The sequence below is a fragment of the Manis javanica genome, chromosome 5, assembly GCF_040802235.1.
Source record: "Manis javanica isolate MJ-LG chromosome 5, MJ_LKY, whole genome shotgun sequence".
NCBI lineage: Eukaryota > Metazoa > Chordata > Mammalia > Pholidota > Manidae > Manis > Manis javanica.
Genome location: NC_133160.1, coordinates 24,528,385 through 24,549,663, shown reverse-complemented (window position 1 = coordinate 24,549,663; position 21,279 = coordinate 24,528,385). Strand labels below are relative to the sequence as shown.

The 21,279-nt window shown below is 51.6% G+C and overlaps 2 protein-coding genes across 5 annotated transcripts in view; one reads left to right on the top strand and one right to left on the bottom strand.

Moving 5' to 3' along the window:
* The window catches only part of ASXL1 (ASXL transcriptional regulator 1), a 60,304-nt gene extending 49,901 nt beyond the window's left edge, over nt 1–10,403 (top strand). For both annotated transcript variants that reach the window (XM_037004606.2, XM_073236743.1), the window contains exons 6-12: nt 334–427; nt 896–1,048; nt 2,301–2,464; nt 2,556–2,652; nt 3,976–4,081; nt 4,383–5,016; nt 5,521–10,403. In XM_037004606.2, the coding sequence (XP_036860501.2) occupies nt 334–427; nt 896–1,048; nt 2,301–2,464; nt 2,556–2,652; nt 3,976–4,081; nt 4,383–5,016; nt 5,521–8,436 (4,164 nt within the window). In that variant the 3' untranslated portion in view covers nt 8,437–10,403. The remainder of the gene's footprint in view (nt 1–333; nt 428–895; nt 1,049–2,300; nt 2,465–2,555; nt 2,653–3,975; nt 4,082–4,382; nt 5,017–5,520) is intronic.
* A 3,256-nt stretch (nt 10,404–13,659) lies between these two features.
* The window catches only part of NOL4L (nucleolar protein 4 like), a 121,562-nt gene continuing 113,942 nt past the window's right edge, over nt 13,660–21,279 (bottom strand). For 2 of the 3 annotated variants that reach the window (XM_037004632.2, XM_037004633.2), the window contains exon 11: nt 13,660–18,343. In XM_037004632.2, the coding sequence (XP_036860527.1) occupies nt 18,123–18,343 (221 nt within the window). In that variant the 3' untranslated portion in view covers nt 13,660–18,122. The remainder of the gene's footprint in view (nt 18,344–21,279) is intronic. The other variant, XR_005057623.2, reaches the window with a different exon arrangement.

Sequence of the window (21,279 nt, the reverse complement as noted above, 5' to 3'; positions counted from 1 at the left end):
GGATGGATATCTTTCTTCACAGGTAATGTTTGTTCTTACGCTAAACACAGGACTATCCAGGGAAAAGTATAGCATGGTGCAGAGTGGGGAGAACACGAGGTGAAGGAGTCAGCCGCTCACCTTGGGCAGGTTCCTTGTCTGCACATGGGGATGATGACCGCACTGTTTTTCTGGCCGGGCTCCGTCTCTTTAGTCAGTGCTCCTGTTGGCCGGGAGCTGGTTGAACATGAATTCTCGTTTACAAGGCAGTGAGTGGAGACCTGGGCAAGAGGGACCACTGTTCTGGCCCTGTGGGTGACTCCAGCTATTTGTCTGTTCCTTTTGGAAATACAGGCCAACAAGCAAAAGAAAAAGACTGCAGTGATGCTTCCACGAGTTGTCCTGACTCCTCTGAAGGTAAACGGGGCCCACGTGGAATCTGCCTCAGGTACGTGTGAACTCATGATTGCGATGCTCCTTCTTCAGGTCTGGGACCTGCCTCCCTCTGGCAGCAGGTTCTGGCCTGGGTGGTATGATGCCAGTAGAGTCAGGAGACAGGACCTGCCTCCCTCTGGCAGCGGCAGCTGTGGTGGTGAGACCTGCCTAGGTTCCAGCGCCAGGCCCTACCGTGCTCCCTCCCTTGGCCTCCCAGGGTGGTCATGAGGGGCCTATGAGCAGGTGCGCAGGTGCTGTGTAAAAGGGGCAGTGCTGTACAAGCTAAGGTGGCGGCTTGGCATTCTTACATGACATTTTAAAGCCAGACCGTGAGGTGGTGGTCTCTGTAGCCCAAGGCTGGGCCGTGGAAGTGCCAGGTACTGCTGGCAGCATCTCAGGGAGAGCTGGGAGGAGTAAGCTTGTCCGCGGGCCATGAGCACAACCTGTGATACTTTTGACCAGTGGACTGCTGTGCCTGCAGGGTTTTCAGGCCGCCATGCCGATGGTGAGAGCGGCAGCCCATCAGGCAGCAGCAGTGGCTCCCTGGCCCTGGGCAGTGCTGCTCTCCGGGGCCAGGCCGAGGTCGCTCGGGACCCTGCCCCACTCCTGAGAGGTTTCCGGAAGCCGGCCACAGGTGAGTGGCTTGGCACTTGTTTCTCTGCCTGTGAAGGTGATGTCTTTTGCTCTCCTTCCTTAAGTAGTTTATTTTTACTTCTTAGGGCCCTTGTTTGTTTTTACCTGGCATTTTGGTTATTTCACATGTAGATCTTCTCTGCTAGAACTGTCAGGAAACTCCCTGTGGGCAGAGAGGGTGCCACATTGCTTATCTGTCCCTATGAGGGCCTAACCTGGGCCTACCTGGGTACTGCTTAGTAAGTGCTTGAGTGAGAACACTGCCTCTGAGCTTCTCAGTGAAGAGTTCCAGCATCTGTTTTCTTTCGGTATCATTCTGCCATGTCTGTTTTCAGCGCCCCACATCTCTGTCACATGCCTTATTTTATAGCCTAGTCATTATGGTGAGTGGAAGCCTGTGTTGAACTTGGGGGATGCAAACAAATTTAGTAATTTGCAACCCCCACCTCCCAGTAGGGCTATTTGCAAGGCCAGTATGCAGTTTGCTGTTTTAAGGATTTGTTTCTCAAAGCCCACATGCTGGTTATTTGTAGATGGGCCTCATGAAACCATTAAGAAGACTAGCCTTGGCTTCTGAACATCAGAAGAAACCATTGCCAAGTGGGAACTAGGCTTGCTTGCCCTCTTGCTGCTTATACCACTAACTCATTGGTGGTGCTCAATTTTAAGGTCTTACTGGTCTCTATTAATAGTGATTTTTTCACATAAAAGTAGTATTTGCTGAGGCTTCTGGAAGAGGCGTTGACACTGCAGTGGGCTTTAAACAGTCCTTAGTACCTGTCTGCGTGGACAGCCTACCTTTCTAGCCCGCTCACAGAAGGCTTCTACAGCTGTGTCTGTAGTACACTAACTGGATTAACTTTTAGACGACTTCTGTCATTTCTCCAGTTGGCTTTGTGGAGCCTGTTCTCCAGCTTCAGAGGGAAGCTCAGAGCCTGCCCTCGGCCTGGTTTTCTGTAGGAAGAGTGTCCTCTTCAGGCTGCGACACAGCATGGTACCGAGTCTTGTCTGAGAGGCTGCAAGCTCAGGTGTTCCCTTAGGTGTGATGGCAGTGACAGTAACTTGGAAGGAGTGATCATGGCGTATAGCATAGGTCAGGACAGACGGGACTATTGAGTGGGTCGAGTCGTGGCACAGAATTTCTGGGTAGTGTGGGTGTTGCCACCAGAGTCTGTCCTCTGTTGGCATTTGCTTCTTGTGCTTGAAGAAGCTGAAAACCTGTACCTTGCTTCTTACTGCTTCAAAAACCACAGGTCAAATGAAGCGCAACAGAGGGGAAGAGATAGATTTTGAGACACCTGGGTCCATTCTTGTCAACACCAACCTCCGGGCCCTGATAAACTCGCGGACCTTCCATGCCCTGCCGCCCCACTTCCAGCAGCAGCTCCTGCTCCTCCTGCCTGAGGTGGACAGACAGGTGCAAAGGGGTGGCTACCTTTTGCTTCTCTCAGAGGGGGGCTTCTGTTCTCTAAGTTTCTTTACTGGGCTTTTTGCCTTGATCCTTATAGGTGGGGACAGATGGCCTGTTACGTCTCAGCAGCAGTGCCCTGAATAACGAGTTTTTTACTCATGCGGCTCAGAGCTGGCGGGAACGCCTGGCTGACGGTGAGTAGCTGTTTCCATCTCAGATGGCTTGAGAAGTGCCTGCCATTGTGTGGTGTCACTTGTCTCTTGATATTTAAAACCCAAACACTCATTCTTCTCCATCTTTCTTTTTTTCCCCAAGAGATATTTAGTACAAGGCTGGCTTCCCTTACAATACCACTGGATGTGGTGGGTGTTAATGGGCTCCATAGTTCTAGAGGAGGTAGAGTATTTGGGCTTCTCACTGTGTTGTGTGGATATGTCCACCTGCATCACCTCTTCATCATTGAAACTATAAACTCCTGTTCTTTCCAGGAATCATAGCATTGTCTGGACGGGTGGAGGAAAGGGCATGCAGCGCTGACTCGGTGTGAGCTCCATCACGTGCCCTGTCTTCTTAGACATGCCACTTGGAGTGATTATTAGCCCCTTTGAACTTTGTGGGGAAGCTACATGGGGAGTGTGGTGTTGGGAGGTCCCCAAGACCCCTTCAGGTTTGATGATTCACTAGGGGACTCACATGACAAAGCATATAGTCATGCTCATAGCTCTGATTTATTGCAGTGAAGGAATACACAGTAAAGGGAAAAGACGCCTGGGGTGAAGTCCAGGGAAACCAGGTGCAAGCTTCCAAGGTCCCCTCCCAGTGGAGTTGCACAGGATGTGCTCCATTCTTCCAGCAATGAGTTGGTGAAATGTAGTCTACTAGGGAAGCTCGTTAAAGACTGGTGCCCAGGTCTTTACTGGGAGCTGATCATGTAGGAAACCTCTGCCTGGCATGCACCCAAATTCTAGATTCCCCAAGGGAAAGCAGGTGCTTGCCATAAACAGTCTTGTTTGCATAAACAATTTAGGCCCAGTGAGCCATTCATGTCAGTCAGTGTGGGTGGGAACCCTTCTGAAATCCACATTCCCAGATATCAGCCAAGGGCCAATCTTGGAAACAGGCCTTCCTAAGCATAAGCTACCGGGCCTGCTATATTAACTCACTTCTGTACAGGGAGTAAGAATGTTTCTTTTGTTTGTTCGTTTCTTGTTTTGCCTTTTTGATCAATATGGTGCTCACTGTTCAATGACTGATTTTCCTAGGGAAGAATAAATTTCCCTTATAACAGACACATGAGTTCTGTCCTGGGTCTTTATAAGAGCATGCTGTGAGAGCCTCTGGAGAGGATGGGAAGGAGCATGAAGAAGAGAGTGGGGTTAAAGACAGATGGGCAACGTCGCCAAAGTCACGTGTGTCTTGAAAACTCCTGATGTGGTAGAATTGCGGTATTTGATTTTCTGCAAGATAGACATTAATACCCTGAATACACACACTTGAAAAGCTTTATTTCTTTCTAGGTGAATTCACTCATGAAATGCAAGTCAGGATACGACAGGAAATGGAGAAGGAAAAGAAGGTGGAACAATGGAAAGAAAAGTTCTTTGAGGACTACTATGGACAGAAGTAAGATAGTTGGTGCTCTGAGTCTTGGTGTGGGTTTTGAAAGGGTGTAGAGGCAGATACTCTCCAAGTCATGCATCCTCCTGTGCTGGACAAGAATGTGGAGACTGCAGGGACTCCACTCATCTAGCTTAGTGCCATTCGTAGGGAAGCTGACATATTTTCCCTTTGTTAGTGTTATGTACCATGTATAACAGCAAGATTTATTTTGTTCTGAGATACCTAATACCTGTGTATTATTCATAGAAATAAAATAGACATGCCCTCTGTGCCCTCTAACTGATGATGTGAGTTTGGTTTGCAGATTGGGTTTAACGAAAGAAGAGTCATTACATCAGAACATAGGCCAGGAGGAGGCTGAAATCAAGAGTGACTTGCGTGTCCCAGAAGAACCAGCACGGCCACAGCGGGGTCCAGCCACCCGGCAGCGAGATGGGCATTTTAAGAAGCGCTCTCGGCCAGATCTCCGAACCAGAGCCAGAAGGAACCTATACAAAAAACAGGAGCCAGAACAAACAGGGATTGCTAAAGACACACAGCCTGTGGCAGCAGAGAGTCTCCCCATCCTTGCTGGGGAGGCTCAGTCCAACTTGGCAGAAGTGGGCAGTCCCCGCCGGCCCAGCATATCCTCTGCGGTGCCCGGTCCAGAGAGTCCTGAATTTCTGGCTGAACCTGGCACTGCCCGGATCCAGACAGATCCAGGTGACCTGCCACGGGCCTCTGCATCTCCAGACAGAATTCCCAGCTTGCCTCAGGAGACTGTGGATCAGGAACCCAAGGATCAGAAGAGGAAATCCTTTGAGCAGGCGGCCTCTGCATCCTTTCCCGAAAAGAAGCCCCGGCTTGAAGATCGTCAGTCCTTTCGTAACACAATTGAAAGTGTTCACACCGAAAAGCCACAGCCCACCAAAGAGGAGCCCAAAGTCCCGCCCATCCGGGTAGGAGGCTGTTTGAGTCCTGCCTGGGGCTAGCTTCCCTTGGAGGGTCAGGAGCTTTGCAGACAGAAGGCTCTGGGCCCTTGTGTTAATTATGTGGGAGTGTAGAGCCCTCTACAAGAGAGCCATTCTTGAGATTCACTTGATGACCAGGGCAATAAGGTTCTTCCTTCCTTGTTTGTTCACGCTGTTGAAGTTATCTCTAGAGGTCAGAATCCTTTGGAGTGTTTAAGTCTTTCATCGGGTGGTGCTAGATACTTTGTGTAATGATTCACACAGCCCCACCAGCAATTAAATTTAGAAGTGTGGCATGTAACAGCCCTTGAGCAGAACCTTCTCAGAATGGTGTCATGTCATGGACAGCCATTTTACCATGATAATTTCATTTTTAAGGAAAATTATTTGGTTTTCTAGGCCATGACCCCTGAGCTAGAATCCCAGTTAAGTTTTACAGTTCCTAGGTCAAATCACCCTGTCAATTAAAACTGTTTTCCAATTCTCTTGCAGATTCAACTTTCACGTATCAAACCACCCTGGGTGGTTAAAGGTCAGCCCGCTTACCAGATATGCCCCCGCATCGTCCCCATCACGGAGTCCTCCTGCCGGGGCTGGGCTGGTGCCAGGACCCTCGCAGACATTAAAGCCCGTGCTCTGCAGGTCCGAGGGGCGAGAGGCCACCACTGCCATCGAGAGGCGGCCACCACTGCCATCGGAGGGGGGGGTGGCCCGGGTGGAGGTGGCGGCGGGGCCACCGATGAGGGAGGTGGCAGAGGCGGCGGCAGTGGTGATGGTGGTGAGGCCTGTGGCCACCCTGAGCCCAGGGGAGCCCCGAGTTCCCCTGGAGAGTGTGCGTCAGATCTACAGCGAACACAACTACTGCCGCCTCGTCTTCTAGACAGGGAGGGTGCCCAGGCTGAAGCTGCCATATCCAGAGCCAGTGGAGAGGACCTGGATCCATTCAGAAAAGAGGAGAGCTGCCCACTACAGAGGGATCCAGATATCCTCACAAGCGAGCTGACTGGTGCCTCCCAGCTACCCATTGCTCCCACTGGGGACCAGCCATGCCAGGCTTTGCCCCCACTGTCCTCCAAAACCCCAGCACCTGAGAGATTAGTTGGGCAGCCTGCATTGCATCTAGATGTTAGAACTGACTATGGGGCCGGTACTACTTGGGAAAGGGATAATGGGGAACGAGGACCCACTGTTCCCACAGAGAATGGTCCCATTCAGTCTCCAGTGGGGGATGTTGTGTTAGCAGAAGGGACTGGCCAGACTCTGGGTGGCGACAGTAAGCCCATCCTGAAGGATCCTGTGACTGTGACCCCCGGTTCCAGCCCTGACTCTTCATTGGCCAGTGGCCTGCAGGACAGACAGTGCGATGATGGATTCGGACTTGGTGACTCACACCCGCCCGTGAGGGAAAGTGCTACTAGACAAGAAACCATGACAGCCGAGACTCTCCTTGCCAATGGTGCTGCTCCTTGGGTGCCCGTCCTGTCAGATGACGGGGCAGCAGGACAGCCTGAGCCAAATGCCAGAGGAAGTGTTCCCCCTGCTGAGCTCCAGGTGGGAGAGGAGTGGGAGAAAGCTGCTCCCCTCGTTCCTGCACTGCCCGAGGGCCTGGCTGCTGAGGACAATCCAGAGCCTCCCAGCAACATCCCTTCGTTCTGGACTGTGCCACCCCAGGGGTGTGGTGACAGTGCTGGCAGTGACTTCAGACAGGTGGCAGTTGAAAAACTGAAAGTCAGTGGAGACTCGGAAGCACTGAGTCCTCACAGCGAGTCCACAGACACAGCCTCTGACTTTGAAGGCTACCTTTCTGAGGGCAGCAGTGAGGCTGACCCTAGGGAAGCCATGGTGGTGAAACGGCCCTTGGTGACAGACAAGGATAAGAAACAGGATTGGAGCCACTCTGCCTCACTCTCTAAGGTGAACGGTGACCTGAGTCTGGTTACAAGGACAGACGGGATGGCTGCTCCTCAGAGCTGGGTATCTCGCATATGTGCAGTCCCCCAGAAGGTCCCAGACTCCCTGCTGTTGGCCAGTACTGATGGTCAGCCACAGCCCATGTCCCTGGGCAGGCCTGGGTCCTCAGTGGAGGCCACTAACCCACTTGTGATGCAGTTACTACAGGGCAGCTTGCCCCTAGAGAAGGTTCTTCCTCCAACCCACGGGGGCAGCAAGCCCGAATCCCCACGGCTCCCACTTACAGAACAACAGAGCCACGGTGGCTCCCTGGGGATGGGATCTTTGCAAGATTCTGCAGAAAATAGTTGTACGGTTAACAAGAGCAGCCTCAGTTCCTTAAGAGCTTCGAAGGAGCCTCTTCCCCCTGAGAGCCTTGAAGCAAGCACTGGCCTTGCCAGGCTGGAGGCCATCCAGGCTCCTGGGATGCCCCAAAAGATTTCTAAGACAGTCCCAAAATTAGACTCCCTATATCCAGTGACAAATCCAGCGGCTGTCTCTGGGAAAGTAGAAGAAGTGGATTCCAAAGAGCAGTTCTCCCCCTTCAGTTTGGAGGATCCGAAGGAAGCCCGTGGCCTGTCTCAGTGCAGTAATTCAAATGCCCTGGGTAGAAGTCCAGGCAATCTCACTACCTCGAGAGCCCCTTGTTTCTCATCTCCAAATGTGATCTCCTTGGGTCCCGATGTGACAGACCAGGCCCAGGGTAATCAGAACAGTGCTGGAGGCCAAGGGAAGAAGCTCTTTGGCTCTAGGAACGTGGCTCCTGCCCTTCAGTGCCCCAGGCCTGGGGAAACACAGCCACTTCCCACTGATGCCCCGCCCAGTTTTCCTAGTAGGAAGTTGCCATCAAGCAAAAACTCTGTGTCTGGTGGAGTGAAGACTGCCAGGGAAGACTGGTCTCCAGAGCCACCGCCTGCCTCTGTTGGCGGCGTCAGGAGCGAGAAGACCTGTGGGGGGTCTCCTCTCAAGGCAAATACAGAGAACAGAAATGCCGCTGGGCTTAGTCAACGGGAGCTGGTGGATCACTTGCAAGGGATGCCCTTTGTCCTTGACCTGCCCTTCTGGAAATTACCCCGAGAGCCTGGGAAAGGGCTCAGTCAGCCCCTGGAGCCTTCTTCCATCCCCTCCCAACTCAACATCAAACAGGCATTTTATGGGAAGCTTTCCAAGCTCCAACTGAGTTCCACCAGCTTTAATTACTCCTCCAGCTCCCCCGCCTTTCCCAAAGGCCTTGCTGGAAGTGTGGTGCAGCTGAGCCACAAAGCAAACTTTGGTGCGAGCCATAGTGCATCACTTTCCTTGCAAATGTTCACCGACAGCAGCACGGTGGAAAGCATCTCGCTCCAGTGTGCGTGCAGCCTGAAAGCCATGATCATGTGCCAGGGCTGTGGTGCATTCTGTCATGATGACTGTATTGGACCCTCAAAGCTCTGTGTATTGTGCCTTGTGGTGAGATAATAAATTATGGCCATGGGAAAAGTTGTATATTTAGTGTGTGTATTTTGATAATGATCTTATATCTGTATACAGAATATCATTGATATAACAGACTCTGTCTTTCTGGGCAAGGGTACTCTTGCCTCTCCCTAAAATTTATAGTGCTAAAGCCTCTCTGTCCCTTAACCAACCCTTCTGATCTTGCTGGAAGGGTTTCCTGTAGGGCAGCTCGCTGGGCTGCCCAAAACTGGCCAGCCAGCCAGCCAGAGCACTCTCGCAGACAGTCAGAGCCTGGTGTGGCGTGGGAAGCCTGCCTGACATCCAGAGGGACTTGAAACTGAAGAAAGAAGGTAGTGTTCTCCACCAAGGGAACCAGCTACCTGAACTGAGTAGAAATGTCTGTCTTCCACTGCCCGCGCTTCCTGCCATCATTCTTGTGCTACTATGAATTGTTGATGTCTGGGGAAGAAGCCAGCACAGGGTTATGGTAACTACCATCAGTGCCCACCAGAGGGCTCAAGCACCTGCTGACCTCGGGGTCACAGATGAGTCATTTGACAGTTGATGGAGCCAGCTTGACCTTTGGTTCTGTTGCTGAAGCCAATTTGGGACTTTCCTGTCTCAGTAAATCCACTGGCTCATGGGAGCTTTTGGAACCCTGAATAGACTTGCGTGGACAATGGGGTTGGACATAGGATTGTCTTTCCTCTTAAAATGTCATCTGCAGACCTTGTAAGTCAGATGTCCAGATGTTTGGCAGGTGAATTCCTCTGCTTAACACCCTCCCCATCACTTTGGACTCTGTGGGAGTGGGCATTTCCACGCACCTGTGTATGTGAAAGTCATTTTACATTTCAAAGCAGTGTGTGTTTCTTATTTTTATATTTTTAACACTTTATCCTTGGATGTATAAAGTGAACTTTTTGGCTTCTGTAAGTATGCTCTATGCACCTCTAATGTTTATCATGTATTTATATGTTGTACACAGTACTGGCCGATTCTGTAAATGGATGTATTGTACAGAGAACATGAACGTCTCCCTTACTTTCCGTCTTTGGCATCATTGCATTAAAGTGGTGTAATTGACTTCTCTCACCTGTGTCAGAGCCACTGCATGCTGTGCTGCCTGACGTGAGGGTGGAGTGATTGACTTGTGATCTGCCAGGTTGGCCCGGTGCCCTGTCACGGGTCACCCAGTGGACCTGCCACAGCCTGCAGAGCCATGGTCAGCCCACCTGCACGCTACTGAGCAAATGTGTCTTGCTCCTCACATTTCTTCTCCAACCTTCAACTGGCTGCTGGCTGCCGTAAGTGACAAATCACCATCACCAGTGTTAAATTCTTCTGGATTCAGGGGTGAGTGTCCTGGGTGGACCCCAGGCAGGCCTTCTAGACCTGGCTCCAGGGTCACCGCCTATCAGCAATACCAGGGACCATACTCTCCTGGGGCCACTGGGCTCCTTTTGATGTACCTTTGAAAGCAGGTTGGGGAAGAAACAGTCATACCTGTTGCCTGCCTCTCCCAAAACGTTTCCGGCAAATAGTTGTCTCCCTTCACCCTGCTTCCTGCCTTATTTCTTATACCCTGACTTTTTGAGTCCTCCTCGTTTAACTTAGGTCTCCCTGTGTGAGTGCTTCTGTATGAAGTATATGTTCAGTGTGGCTTCAAGCCTGATGTCATCCAAAAGCCCCGTCCCCTCCACCGTTTCATTCACCCTTTGTGGCATTTTTGTCATCTTGAAGCCTGAGTGAGAAGTTGGCAATATATGATGATTTAAATGCAGTATTGGCGAAGTCCAAGTTGTCAACTTCAAGAGTCTTTTTACCAAAGACAGGAAGCAGGGGCCCGGGTGTGATCCCCTTCTGCTCTGACCTTCAGGGCCACCTAGGGTGTAGTTTGAAACTGGCCTGGTCCATGGGACTGCCTGGGGAAAGCACTGCTCTTGTGTGTCTTTTGTGGTATTGGAAAAATAAACCTGTACAACCTGCTCATGTGCTCTCAGTCCTCTTCTGTGGCTGCCCCGTGGGATGGGGAAGGTCGGTCAGCTTGGAGTGCAGACACTGCATTGAAGGAGCAAGCACCAGCGCAGGTCCCCTCAACTCTGGAGCTGACTGTGTGTGGGGCTCGTCTTTTGTGAGGTTGGTTCTAAAGGCGTGGCTTGTTGATACTGCTGGTCTTTAGATTCTGCACATGACTTGGTGAATTCTCTGTGCGTGAACTGGAAGCAGAAATCTAGTGAAAGTGATAAGGGTGTTCATCCTGTCTTGGTGACCAAGGCTGAAAAGAGACTCCTAATGGCTGATGATCTGTGGGGACAGTGGCCAATTCTGACCTTCAGAAACCATGAACATGCATGCCTGTGTAACAGCAGGTGGGGAGAGGGAAGTGGCAGGCCAAGATGGTCTGAGGCTAGGTAAGTCTGAGTGGACACCAGACTGTGGGACTTAAGAGCCCTCAGACTTACCTGGCATTCTTAGATACATTATTTTGTGCTTATCAGAAACAATCTTAGTATATAAATAAGCCAAAAGAAAAAGTGATGGAAGTGAGGTGCAATACGTATCTATTCATGTTTGTTTCTTTGGAATTGGAGAGAATAGACTGCACATGTGGTGCAGTTCAAGCTGCAGCTGTGTGGTGCTGCTGTTGGGTGAAGTGCAGTTCGAGAAGTTATGGCAAGGCATCTGCGGTGACTGGGCAGCTGCCTGGTGGTGTTGTGTACTTGTGCCTCCATGTCATGGAACCTGCCCACGTAACGCCTGCAAGCTTGGAGTGCTTGAGAATCCAGGGTTGGGACCTGATATTGCCAATTGCCTCTTATCAGGTTGGCAGAACAGTGCAGTAAATTAGAGCATGGGTTCTGCTTCCTACCAGCTCTTTGGCCAGGGCACGTTGCTCAGCCTCTAGACCTACTTGCCCATCTCTGAACAGGGATTGGATTAACTACTTGATAAAAGTTATTAGTGCCTAGCACATAGCAAGTACTCCCGACTGTTAGATTGCACCAGGCTAGGACAAGAGCTGTGTGAACTTGCAGTAGAAATCTGTACAGCTCCTGCCACCTGCTTGACCTTCTCCCCAGAGGGGAGCTATGGAGTTGGGGGCCTCACGTGCCTCATGGTGCAGCCTCTAAGTGGACGTCTGGCTTTTGACCTCACACTACAGTTGTTGAATACACAGTCCTGAATTTAGAGACTGAGTGGCAGGGGAGACTTACTTTACTCAAGGTCCAAAAGATGAGAAAACCCAGTGTTTCAGAATATGGAAAGAATGTTCTCTTACTGGCCTGGCAATGTAAAACATCTCAGATGCTGCTTGAGACGAGGACGTGGGCATGTGTGTGTTTCAGTAGTGTAACCAGCGTACATTGGGCTTTGGGGACCCAAAGCATCTGCAGGCCCTGCACCCTGAGAGTTGGTGACACAAGCTGTGTATTGCCCTTGTGTTGTGGGCACTGCTTAGAGTGATAGGGAGGGTGGGCTTTGTGACCTTAGAGATTAATACTTGAAACCAAATGTTGACAGTGCCCCCTGCTTCCTCTTGTCTCTGTGCATCGGTTTGAAAGCCTGGAATGAACATCTCTAACTACCAAGAAATGTTGATGAAAGCTATGGAAGGCAAGTAAGAGTAACAAAAAGGCGGCTGTCAGTGCAGTGGCTCTTAACCTTGCTGGGTGCAGGCTCCTTTGAGAGCCCGATAGAAGCTCTGGAGCCTCCCCCACAGGAGTGCACAGGCCCACAAAGTGGTGTGTGCTGTTCACAAGGGTTCACGAGCTCTCTAGGCAGCTGGGACCCCTCATTTAAGAGCCCCCCTGACTCATAATAAGCCAAATAAAATCTGTGTTTATACAAAAGATCAAGGAGAGATTACTTTGCAAAGGATTCTTAGGTTTCCTATAACTGTAAGCTTCCCTAGTGTATTTTAAATTATTTTAAAAAATGCAGTTATATCATGTTCTCCCCTTTCCCTTCTTCATGAAGGTGAGGCTCGCCTGCTCTGTCACTGAGCAATTGTAGTTCAGTCCTATGGGGCATTCCTCCTTGAGGTGGTCCGGCACCCTGTGAACAGCTGTGGCTAGACCCCCATCTTAAATAGCCAGACTGGATCAAGCAGCGCTTCTCTGTCCTCAGCCATTCCTTCTCAGCCCCTGGTGCTGCCTAGGAGCTGTGCGCTTCACCTGGAGGTAAGTGCCCCACGTTGGGTCTGGGTCCTGGGTGTGTTGTCCCGGGTTGTGGGGGTTTAAATGGTCCCTTGGTGGTACTCAGCCATGGGGGTTTGGGTAAGACAGGCATTTTCATGATATTACTGAGGATTTGCTGCCTGTGATCTCTGTGTGCACGTGAAAGGGTGCAATACCAAGGTGACACCTGCTTTGGCTGTCTGCTACTCCTTACAAATCTGAGCCCCAGCGTATGCTCCCTGGGTGTGGTGGCTTCAAACAGCCAGCCCCTCTCCCTTAATCTATTTAGCTATTGCATGGAGTTTCAATTTTAAAAAGAATTCTTCTGGCATTACAAAAAAAATACATGTTTTACAAACAACTGCCATATAGTGTGTTACACACACACACACAATTTTAACAGTAAAACTTAAATTTTAACTCACAAGAGTCAGGGTTATTTTTAAACTGGATGATAGTTAGGTTTGTCCCTGGCCATATCTCTGCAAGTTTTCCTTAAAATTTAACCTGAGTGACACATGAAGAAGGAAAAAGTCTGTGAACAAGTAAACATCTTTGGGAAAAGCAGCCCTTTTGTGTCCTTCAAGAGTTTGGGGTCAAATGCAATGCCAGGGACTGAAGGTTCAGGATTGGGGCTGGTGTTGCCTCAGTTACCCAGGCCAGCACTTGGGGACTGTTCCATGAGTGTGGTTTCAGTGAGCCGAAGAGCTGTGCTCGGGGGCAAAGGGCAGGGTGCGCAGTTTGCAGGGCACGACTGTGTTAGGACCTTGCTTGGTCACTGGCTGAATTGAGGCAAGGTGTGCACTAAGGGGGCAAGAGTGGCCCCTGGGGAGGGGACTGGGATTTCAGTGGTGCACACCTGATGAGTAAAGATTCGTTTATTTTCCCTTCTAATAGACTAGGTGCTGAAAGAAATGACAAGGTAATTGTCAAAATTTACTGAGGACCTTGTGTGTGCTGAGTGACTAGAAAAACGCGCAGTCTACTAGTAGACTGAGTGCCGATCTAGACGTGAAGGGAAGAGGCATTGCTGCTGTTGAGGGGACACAGTGGAAATAAAGCATTCGGTTCGTTATTCAGTGTTTATTAAGTAGATTCAGTCTTATATATGATATACAGATTCAAAAGAAAAGGATTCCACATACTTATGAAATCAGTGCATTTAGCAAGTAATACCATGGAGATAACAGCTCGATTAACAGCTCATTGGTCTTTTGTTAAGTGAGGGGAGAGGGAGTTGGCCTGTGCTAGTCATTCCACAAACGAAACAGAATTTAGTTGCATCACATAGAGAAGACACATTCTAAGAATTAAAATATTAAGCCACATTTACTGGAAAAAACTCACTATTATAGAACACAAATAATTTTTATAGAGCATTGAGGAGGAAGTCCTCACCTGCTTAGAAGAGCCACGTTAAGTTGCATAGGTGCGTATCTGTAAAAATATAATTTAGAGGTGAAGTCATTGATTAATAGTCACCTTTAAAAGTTGGTGCCATCTGCTGTTTGCCTTAATTAAGTGCCATACACTTACTGTCTAGAGTCCCCGGCCCCTCCCCAGAGGTGATGCTGCAGGAGTAAGCTGCCTCCAGGGGAACCCTGAAAAGATGCTTGGACTGTCTGCACAGGCAAGTCTTAAAATCTCTGGTCAGATGGGGAACTTGAGCTCTTCCGAAACTTGTCTAAATTAGGCCAGAGGATTGACAACCTCTGGAGTTGTCCTAAATCTTGGGTGGTTTGACCCTGAAGGTCATGAGTCATCTTGACCTTCCCATGCCAGGAGAAGATCTGTATCCATCACACTCTGCAGCCAACTGCTGCTTCCACTTTTCGTAAGTCCATGCAGTTAACCCACCAGCAGCCGACAGAAGTCTCTGTTCGGACCCCTGCTTCTAAATGGACCCCATGATAGTGGCATGGGCCGTCTATATGCCCACAGCAAAAACCTGCCATGCAGAGATTTTTCTGAGCTTAGAAAAGTGTTTTCAGAAAATCTTGAGTTCTACGTGGTGTAACTTTTTGTTTTTAGGTGGAAACAGGTAAAAAGTGAGAGGTTTTGTTTTGTGGCTTTGCTAAGCAGGTGAGCTTAGTGAGGTGCGCCTCCCTCCTGGAGAGCGAGTCTTGCGGAACACACGGGGCTGGGCGTCTGTACATGTAAACAGTACACTTTCACTGAGTCCAAAATTAGGAGCAAAAATACAAAGGTTCACATTGGTCTTAGGTAGATACAGGCGAAAAGGGGTTGAGCTGTTGAGCTCAGAAACAACCAAAACAAAGTTTCTAAAGCACCACTAAATTATATAAAAATCAGACCATGGACGGATTGAAACTGGTATTCTGGTGAAATACTTTACTATCTTGTAAAAAGTTTTACAAAAAATTACAAATTAAAAGTATCAACCCTCTGAGTTCAAAGCAGCATTTTGAAAATGAACTGGTAGTTAATCCTATAACCACCCCTGGAGTCTTAAGTGGCCCTTGGGAATAGGGATGGTGGGTTCCACCTGTTTGAAATCCTCTAAAACCCTCCTATCTTCCTGCCTGCCCTCCTCCCCCTCAACACTGTCCTTGGGTCTAAACTGTCTGTGTTAGTGGTTACGGTGAAGTGAATCTCATATGGTCACGGTATTACTGGTCGTCCAGATGGTCCACCACTAAGATCAAGCCTGTTTCTCCTCTGATCCTAGCCTTCTCGTAGGATTAAGTCCCCTGTAAAGATTCTGGAATTGGTATATTCTACTCTTGCATTCCCTTTTTAATTTAGGATCCCAAATGATTAATTTGTGCCCTGAGGCCCTCAGAATAGTGGCTATGGGGCAGGGCCTCGGAGGCGCCCTTTGGGAGCAGGCAGTCCCCGGGCTGAAGTGGGCAGCAGCCAGTTGGGCTGTTAGGTGCTCTCAAAGTCAAGAGTGGGAAGGGGTTGAAGCTGCATCTTTTTTTTACAACAAAAGCAAAACAGTAAGTTCCCTGACGACTGAACTAGCTAATGGAATCCTGTTTCCACATAATAACTTGCTCCTGATTCTGCCTTCACCAGGGCCTCAGGTGTAGCTTCACTGGGAAGGAGCCCACTCAAGCAGTGGGGTCAATGTGGTGGAATCCACTGTCTTGGGGGGCTGCGAGGAGCCCCGCAGACTCTCCCAACTGGCATTTGTTTCTTTTCTCTGTAAAACACACTGAACCTAGCTCTTACCGCAATACTAAGGCAGGCTGAAGGTGGCCGGTTAGGACGGCTTGAACTCATGAAAACAGAACTTCAGACTGCAGTTCATGCTGATCTTTAGCTCTAATCCCTTGTGTCGGGGGGCGGCGGGAGCCCTTCCCCAGTCTTTCTCACTCCTGTCTGTCAAGAAAAGCAAACCGTTTATGCCTGTTTTGGGTACTGCCTCTGGGAGGAGAAATGACATGTTAAGCAATTGGTATCAGGAATTCTAAGGCGGCGATTGTCTCTGCCAGTTTTTAACATTAAGATTTTCACAAATTGCCTGGGGTAACATTTTGCAAAAGATCTACTGATTACTTCGTAGTATTGTTCACACACAAAAATAAATATTTACACAAATTTAAAGGTCTGGGAGCAGTACTGAGCAGGTGGGGCTGGGTGCATGGCCTGCTGGGCTGCAGAGAGGCCTGGGGCACTGGGGTTTGTGCTGTGCTAAGGGGGTCTCAGGTGGCCTGGCCCTAACCAGACACCTGGGGACTGGTCCGATGGAAGGCAAAGGTGGTGTGGCTGGGTGGGATGTTGGAGGCCACTTGAGGGATAAAAGACCACCCCAAACTAGAGGCTGGAAGTGAGCACGGGGTAGGGTCCCTTACCTTTCTGAATTTCTGGCTCAGAGCCCACGGCTCAGTCATGGATCTGAGGCAGGGTGGGGCATCCACATGGACCCTCTCCCTTCCCCCTGAGGGTGGTCTGCCCAAGTGCCTGGAGGGCAGCTGACTGTTGAAAAGCTGGTTTGGGAAGGGGTGCCTGCTCTGGGGTTGAGTGGCACTCTGGCTGTCCTAGGATCCACTCGGTCCTGGCTCCCCTGGGGCCTCTTTGCTCTGAGGGAGGGAAGGCAACAGAGGGCTTCTGCCACTGGGCAGGGGCGGGCAGCAGAGAGCTGCTGTCATGGCTACGGAGTGTTGCATGGAGAGGCCCTGTGGGCCTTCTGAGGTCTGGGCGAATCCCTGGTTTTAGCAGCACTGGTAGGTATTGCACTGAGCAAGAGGAAGTGCCTAGGGGAGGAAGGAAACCAGGCCAGCATTTTCTTTTTGCCCTTTTTCACACTCCAGGGATTATGGGTTTCTTCTAGGACTGGCCCCTCCAGAAGGGGTTAGTCCTAGGAGAACCCAAGTGGCTTCTCCACTTCTGTTCGTGGTCCCTTGACTCCAACCATGGGGGCAGGGGATGGGAGCTGTGGTCTGCCCAGGAGCTCGCAGCTGCCTTTCCTGTTCGGTGGCTGCCTGACAGCCAGAGACTCGCCCTGAAGAAACAGGCCCTTCCTGACAAGTGTCTGAGGGCCCTGGGCCTGTGCGGAGAAGTGCTCCGACCTGGCTTCCTGGGCGCACGGTGAGGGCGAGGGCCCTGCAGACTGGCTGGCCACCTCCCAGCCTTCTATCCTGTGGGGCAGCCAGGGGTGGCCGGGGCCAGGGGACTGCAAGCTGCTACTGAGGAGGGCCAGGGCCCTCTGGGCTCCAGTTCCTGGCCATCCATCTGGACTTAGCTCCCAGGCAAACACACTAGGGGAGGGGCAGGGGAGGGTGGGCAGTTGGGAGACGGCCATTCAGAACAGGCTCAGGACACATCCTGGAAAAAGCCCACGCTGGAGTGTGAGGTAGAATCAGGTGACCGTGTGACTGGGGCTTTTGTGGAATGGGGGGTGGGGTAGCCATTTCTGTTTATATCTTTGCTTTGTAGTGGGTGTGGTGAGGCCCTCCTGCTTGGCGGTGCTGGGCACTCAAGAGGGACAGCCAGCCTGGCACCCACCCCACCACATGCTGCCCTGCCAGCCCCCAGCCGCACCAGTGTAGTGATATGGAATGTTAGGTCACAGGGATATATCCTTCTGATCAGACAGACACAGACTGGCAATCTGTACAAACACAAAAAGAATCCGTTTTCAGAAAAATAAATTACTAAAGGGATAGGAAGAAAGGGTCCACTTTGTTTTTCTCAATAAATATGCAATTCTGCTCACCTAAGACTTGAAAGGTAATTATCTGGGGGTAGGATTCTAACATCAGGGTCCACGAAGATGATTCTAAATGGAGCCTTGGCCCCAGCGCCTCGTCAGGGGAGCCCCAGCCCTTCCAAAGCTGCCCCATTGGCCTCTTCCAAGCAGGTCAGAGCACCCGGGTGGGGAGATTCCAAAAACGTGTCTTTGTGCCCAGAGTCTCAGGTGCTTGGAGTGTGGCTACAAACAGCTCTTTTGGATCCCACCTCTTTCAAAAAACAAAATGTACCAACTGGTGAGGCAGGAAGCTGGGTCCAGGCTGGGACAGCCTCCTTCCCCAGGGTAGTGCACGCCAGGTGCTGCTGGGGTCAGTTTTGCTGTAAAATGAGGTTTTCCAGTTCATCTGCAGAGCGCAGCAGGAAGGCGGCTGACTCTCGGTAGCCAGCGATGAGCTGCCGCACAGCGCTGATCTCCGTGGGGCTGAGCTGGGCGGTGGGCATCGTCCTGCTGGTGCTGTTGCTGGAGGGGGTGGGCGTGGGCGTGGTAGATGTGGTGGAGGCCCCGCCTTTCATGCTGAGGTCTGTGGGCCCTGTGGAGAGGGAGAGCGGGAGTGTGAGGGGTGCAGGCCCCCGGCACGCATCTGGGACGTGGCATCCTCCACGCTGTGCTGGGGGCCTGCTGTGCATCAGGCACTTGGGCTGGTACCAGCAGACAAGACATGGGGTTATCTGTTAACCCTCAGGGTGATCCTGCAAGGAAGGGGACCTTATCATCACCGGGTGACAGGTGGAAGAAGCTGAGGCCTGGAGGTTGAGAGGTTTACCAAGAGTATATGATGAAACTTGTGCCTGTGGCTCTACACTCAGGGTAGAGAGGCCTGTGACAAGGACACAGGCTTTGGTGTCAGGCAGAGTGGAGCTTTGATCCTAGCTCCCTGGCCCCTCAGACATCTGTTCTTTCTGAGAACCCAGTAGATGGTGCTCCCCTCATAGGCACACAGCCAGCTCTGGTACCCAGGTGAGAAGGCGGCCTCCCAGCAAAGGAATGTCCCTGACTTTCCTCAGTGTGCTAAGCAGAGCTTCAAACGGGAAGTGACACCTGAGAGGAAGTGTGGGGTCGGCATGTCTGTGTGGGCCATACAGGTGATTGTGGCTGTTCCTCCCCGACGGGGCACATTGTCAGTGCAGATGGTGGTCAAGATGTTGTGGGCGGGCAGGGTCCAACAGGCGAGAGAGGGACGACAGTGTGGAAAGCCCTGGAGCCCAGAGAGGAGCCACAGCTGACCAGGAAAAGAAACACCCACGTCTGTGCTCAAGACAAGGAGGAGACTTCTGTTCAGCAGCCCTGCTTGGCTGTGGGAAAGAGGCAGGGGCCAAGGCAGATGGGGACCGCACCTGTAGGCGGGGCTGGGTGTGCAGGAAAGAAAGTGCTGGGGGTGCTAACTCTTCCTGACGAGCTGCTGCTCCCCGAATGCCCTTTTCTTTGAGGAGGTCGTCTGTGCCCAAGGGGAAGGTTAACATTGCTGAGACAGGAGAGAGAGTGGTCAGAATGGTCAGGACAGGACCCAAAGGTGCTATCTGAAGAAACCACCCCCCACCACCATTGGCCCCTGGGTGGTGGCAACAGAGAGGGAGTCTGAAGTCTTCTGAAACCTGCTAGGGGGATGTGTGAGGGGGACCACTAAGCCCTGTCTCCTCTCCTCCTTTCTCAGGAGGCTCTTTCGACTTTGCAGTCCAGTGAGCCTGGACTCAAGACCAACCCTGCCACTCCACAGGCAATTCTTTAACCTCCCTGAGCTCAGGCCCCCATCTGCAACAGGAGGGGGCCATGGTGGGGCTGAGCCATGCCTGTGAAACCCTCAGCACGGCCAGGGGCTGCCAGCTTGAGGGCTTTTCAGCCCTCGGGGGCCCACTGGGAATGGGCCTCAGGACAGGTTTCACACTTTCCCAACGGTTGCCCAGGAGACAAGGAAGCTCCTGGAATTGGAAAAGCATTCTTGCAAGGCATTCAGCAAATTAAAAAAAAACAGTCAAAAGAGAGGATTTGGGTGTGTGGGACCTGGCGCTTCCCCAGGAAGGCCCTTTCTGACCCAGCTAGATCAGTCCCCATTCCCTGCCCTCCCGGGCATGCGTTTGATCTTCCGTGGGGGGGTGGGTGAGGCTGTGCTCAGTTACAAGCCATCTCCCCACTACCCCACAGGTTCTGACAGCCAGTTTCACTCATTACTGTAGTTTTTATGCTGCTATACAGATGGACAAGCTCTTGTTATTGGAGACATTTGGACAGGAAGTCTTGGGAGAAATTATGGAAACTCAACTGCTGCTAAGAGGAAGTTGATGCAGCCCCCAAATGGGGAAGGAAGCTGGAGTCTAAGATGGGACTCTGTCACGTGGGGTTATTTCCTCTCTAACCAGAGAATGTGGATGTCAGGGAGGAGGTCCCTGGAACTGGCTTGCTAAGGAATGTCGGGAACAGTTAAGTCTGTTAAAAGAACCACCGTAGGAAGCAGTGGGGCTGGGACTTGCTGGAAACAGCAGCCGAACAGGCTGTTGACTCCACACTGGTGGCCGAAGGGCTACTGGGACAGGCTTGGAACAGGGGTACCACTGCTGGCTCCTGGATGGAGTTCCCTCCAAGGCAGCAACCAGTCCCCTCCAGACAATGCTTGGGGACAGCAGAGGAAGGCTGGAGCTGCCTCCGACAGTTGGTGTGAGCTGGCCCTGGGGTTCCTCTCTTTCCTCCCTCCATGCTCAAGTCTTGTCCTTCACCTCTGTGCTCAGAGCCGTCCCTCCTGGGCTGTAGCTATAAGCCCAGAAAAGAGAATGTCCCTGTCTCCTACAGCCAATCTGAGCTGGAGCCACCTTCCCACGGGTTCTGGTTACGGGCAGACACTCAGGTGGCCAGTGGTTGCTGGAGGTGCCAGAGCGGGCGTGAGCTGCCCAGCACCCCAGGCAAGACAGGCAGAGCCCTACTCTACCTAAGCTATCTGCATCCAGAGGACACCTTGATGAGCAATGGGAGGAGCTCTGAGCTGCTACTGCGGCTGCCCAACCAAGGTGCCAAACTGACTGAATGATCATTTAAAGGGCTGCTGCAGGGGAGGGCCTGGGACCCCTGCAGCCACACGGCTGGCTGCTCATAATTTTCCTCCGAAAGTTAACTCAAACCCAGTGCGCACAGGACACATGCTGCCTGCGGTGAGAAGGTCAGTGGGCAGATCTCTGTCTCAGCGACCGACCTTACTGTCCCCCTCAGCGGAGCCAGGACGCTCACAGACAGGAGACTCAGGCCCCAGGGAGCAAAGGGGCAGAGCCAACTGCCTTCCTCAGAGGCCCACCTGGCTGCCGGCTCTGCCCAACAGAGACGATCCCGCCTCTGGCCAGTGTGCCCAGGGTGGGGAGTGACCTCTAGGGAGGCTGGAGGAGGCCCATCCCTACGGCCGGCTGCCTGGGAAGGACTGGGCCCGCATTCCCCACGCATTCTGGGTCCTGACCCCCCTGCCCCACGACCTGTCCTCACACAGTC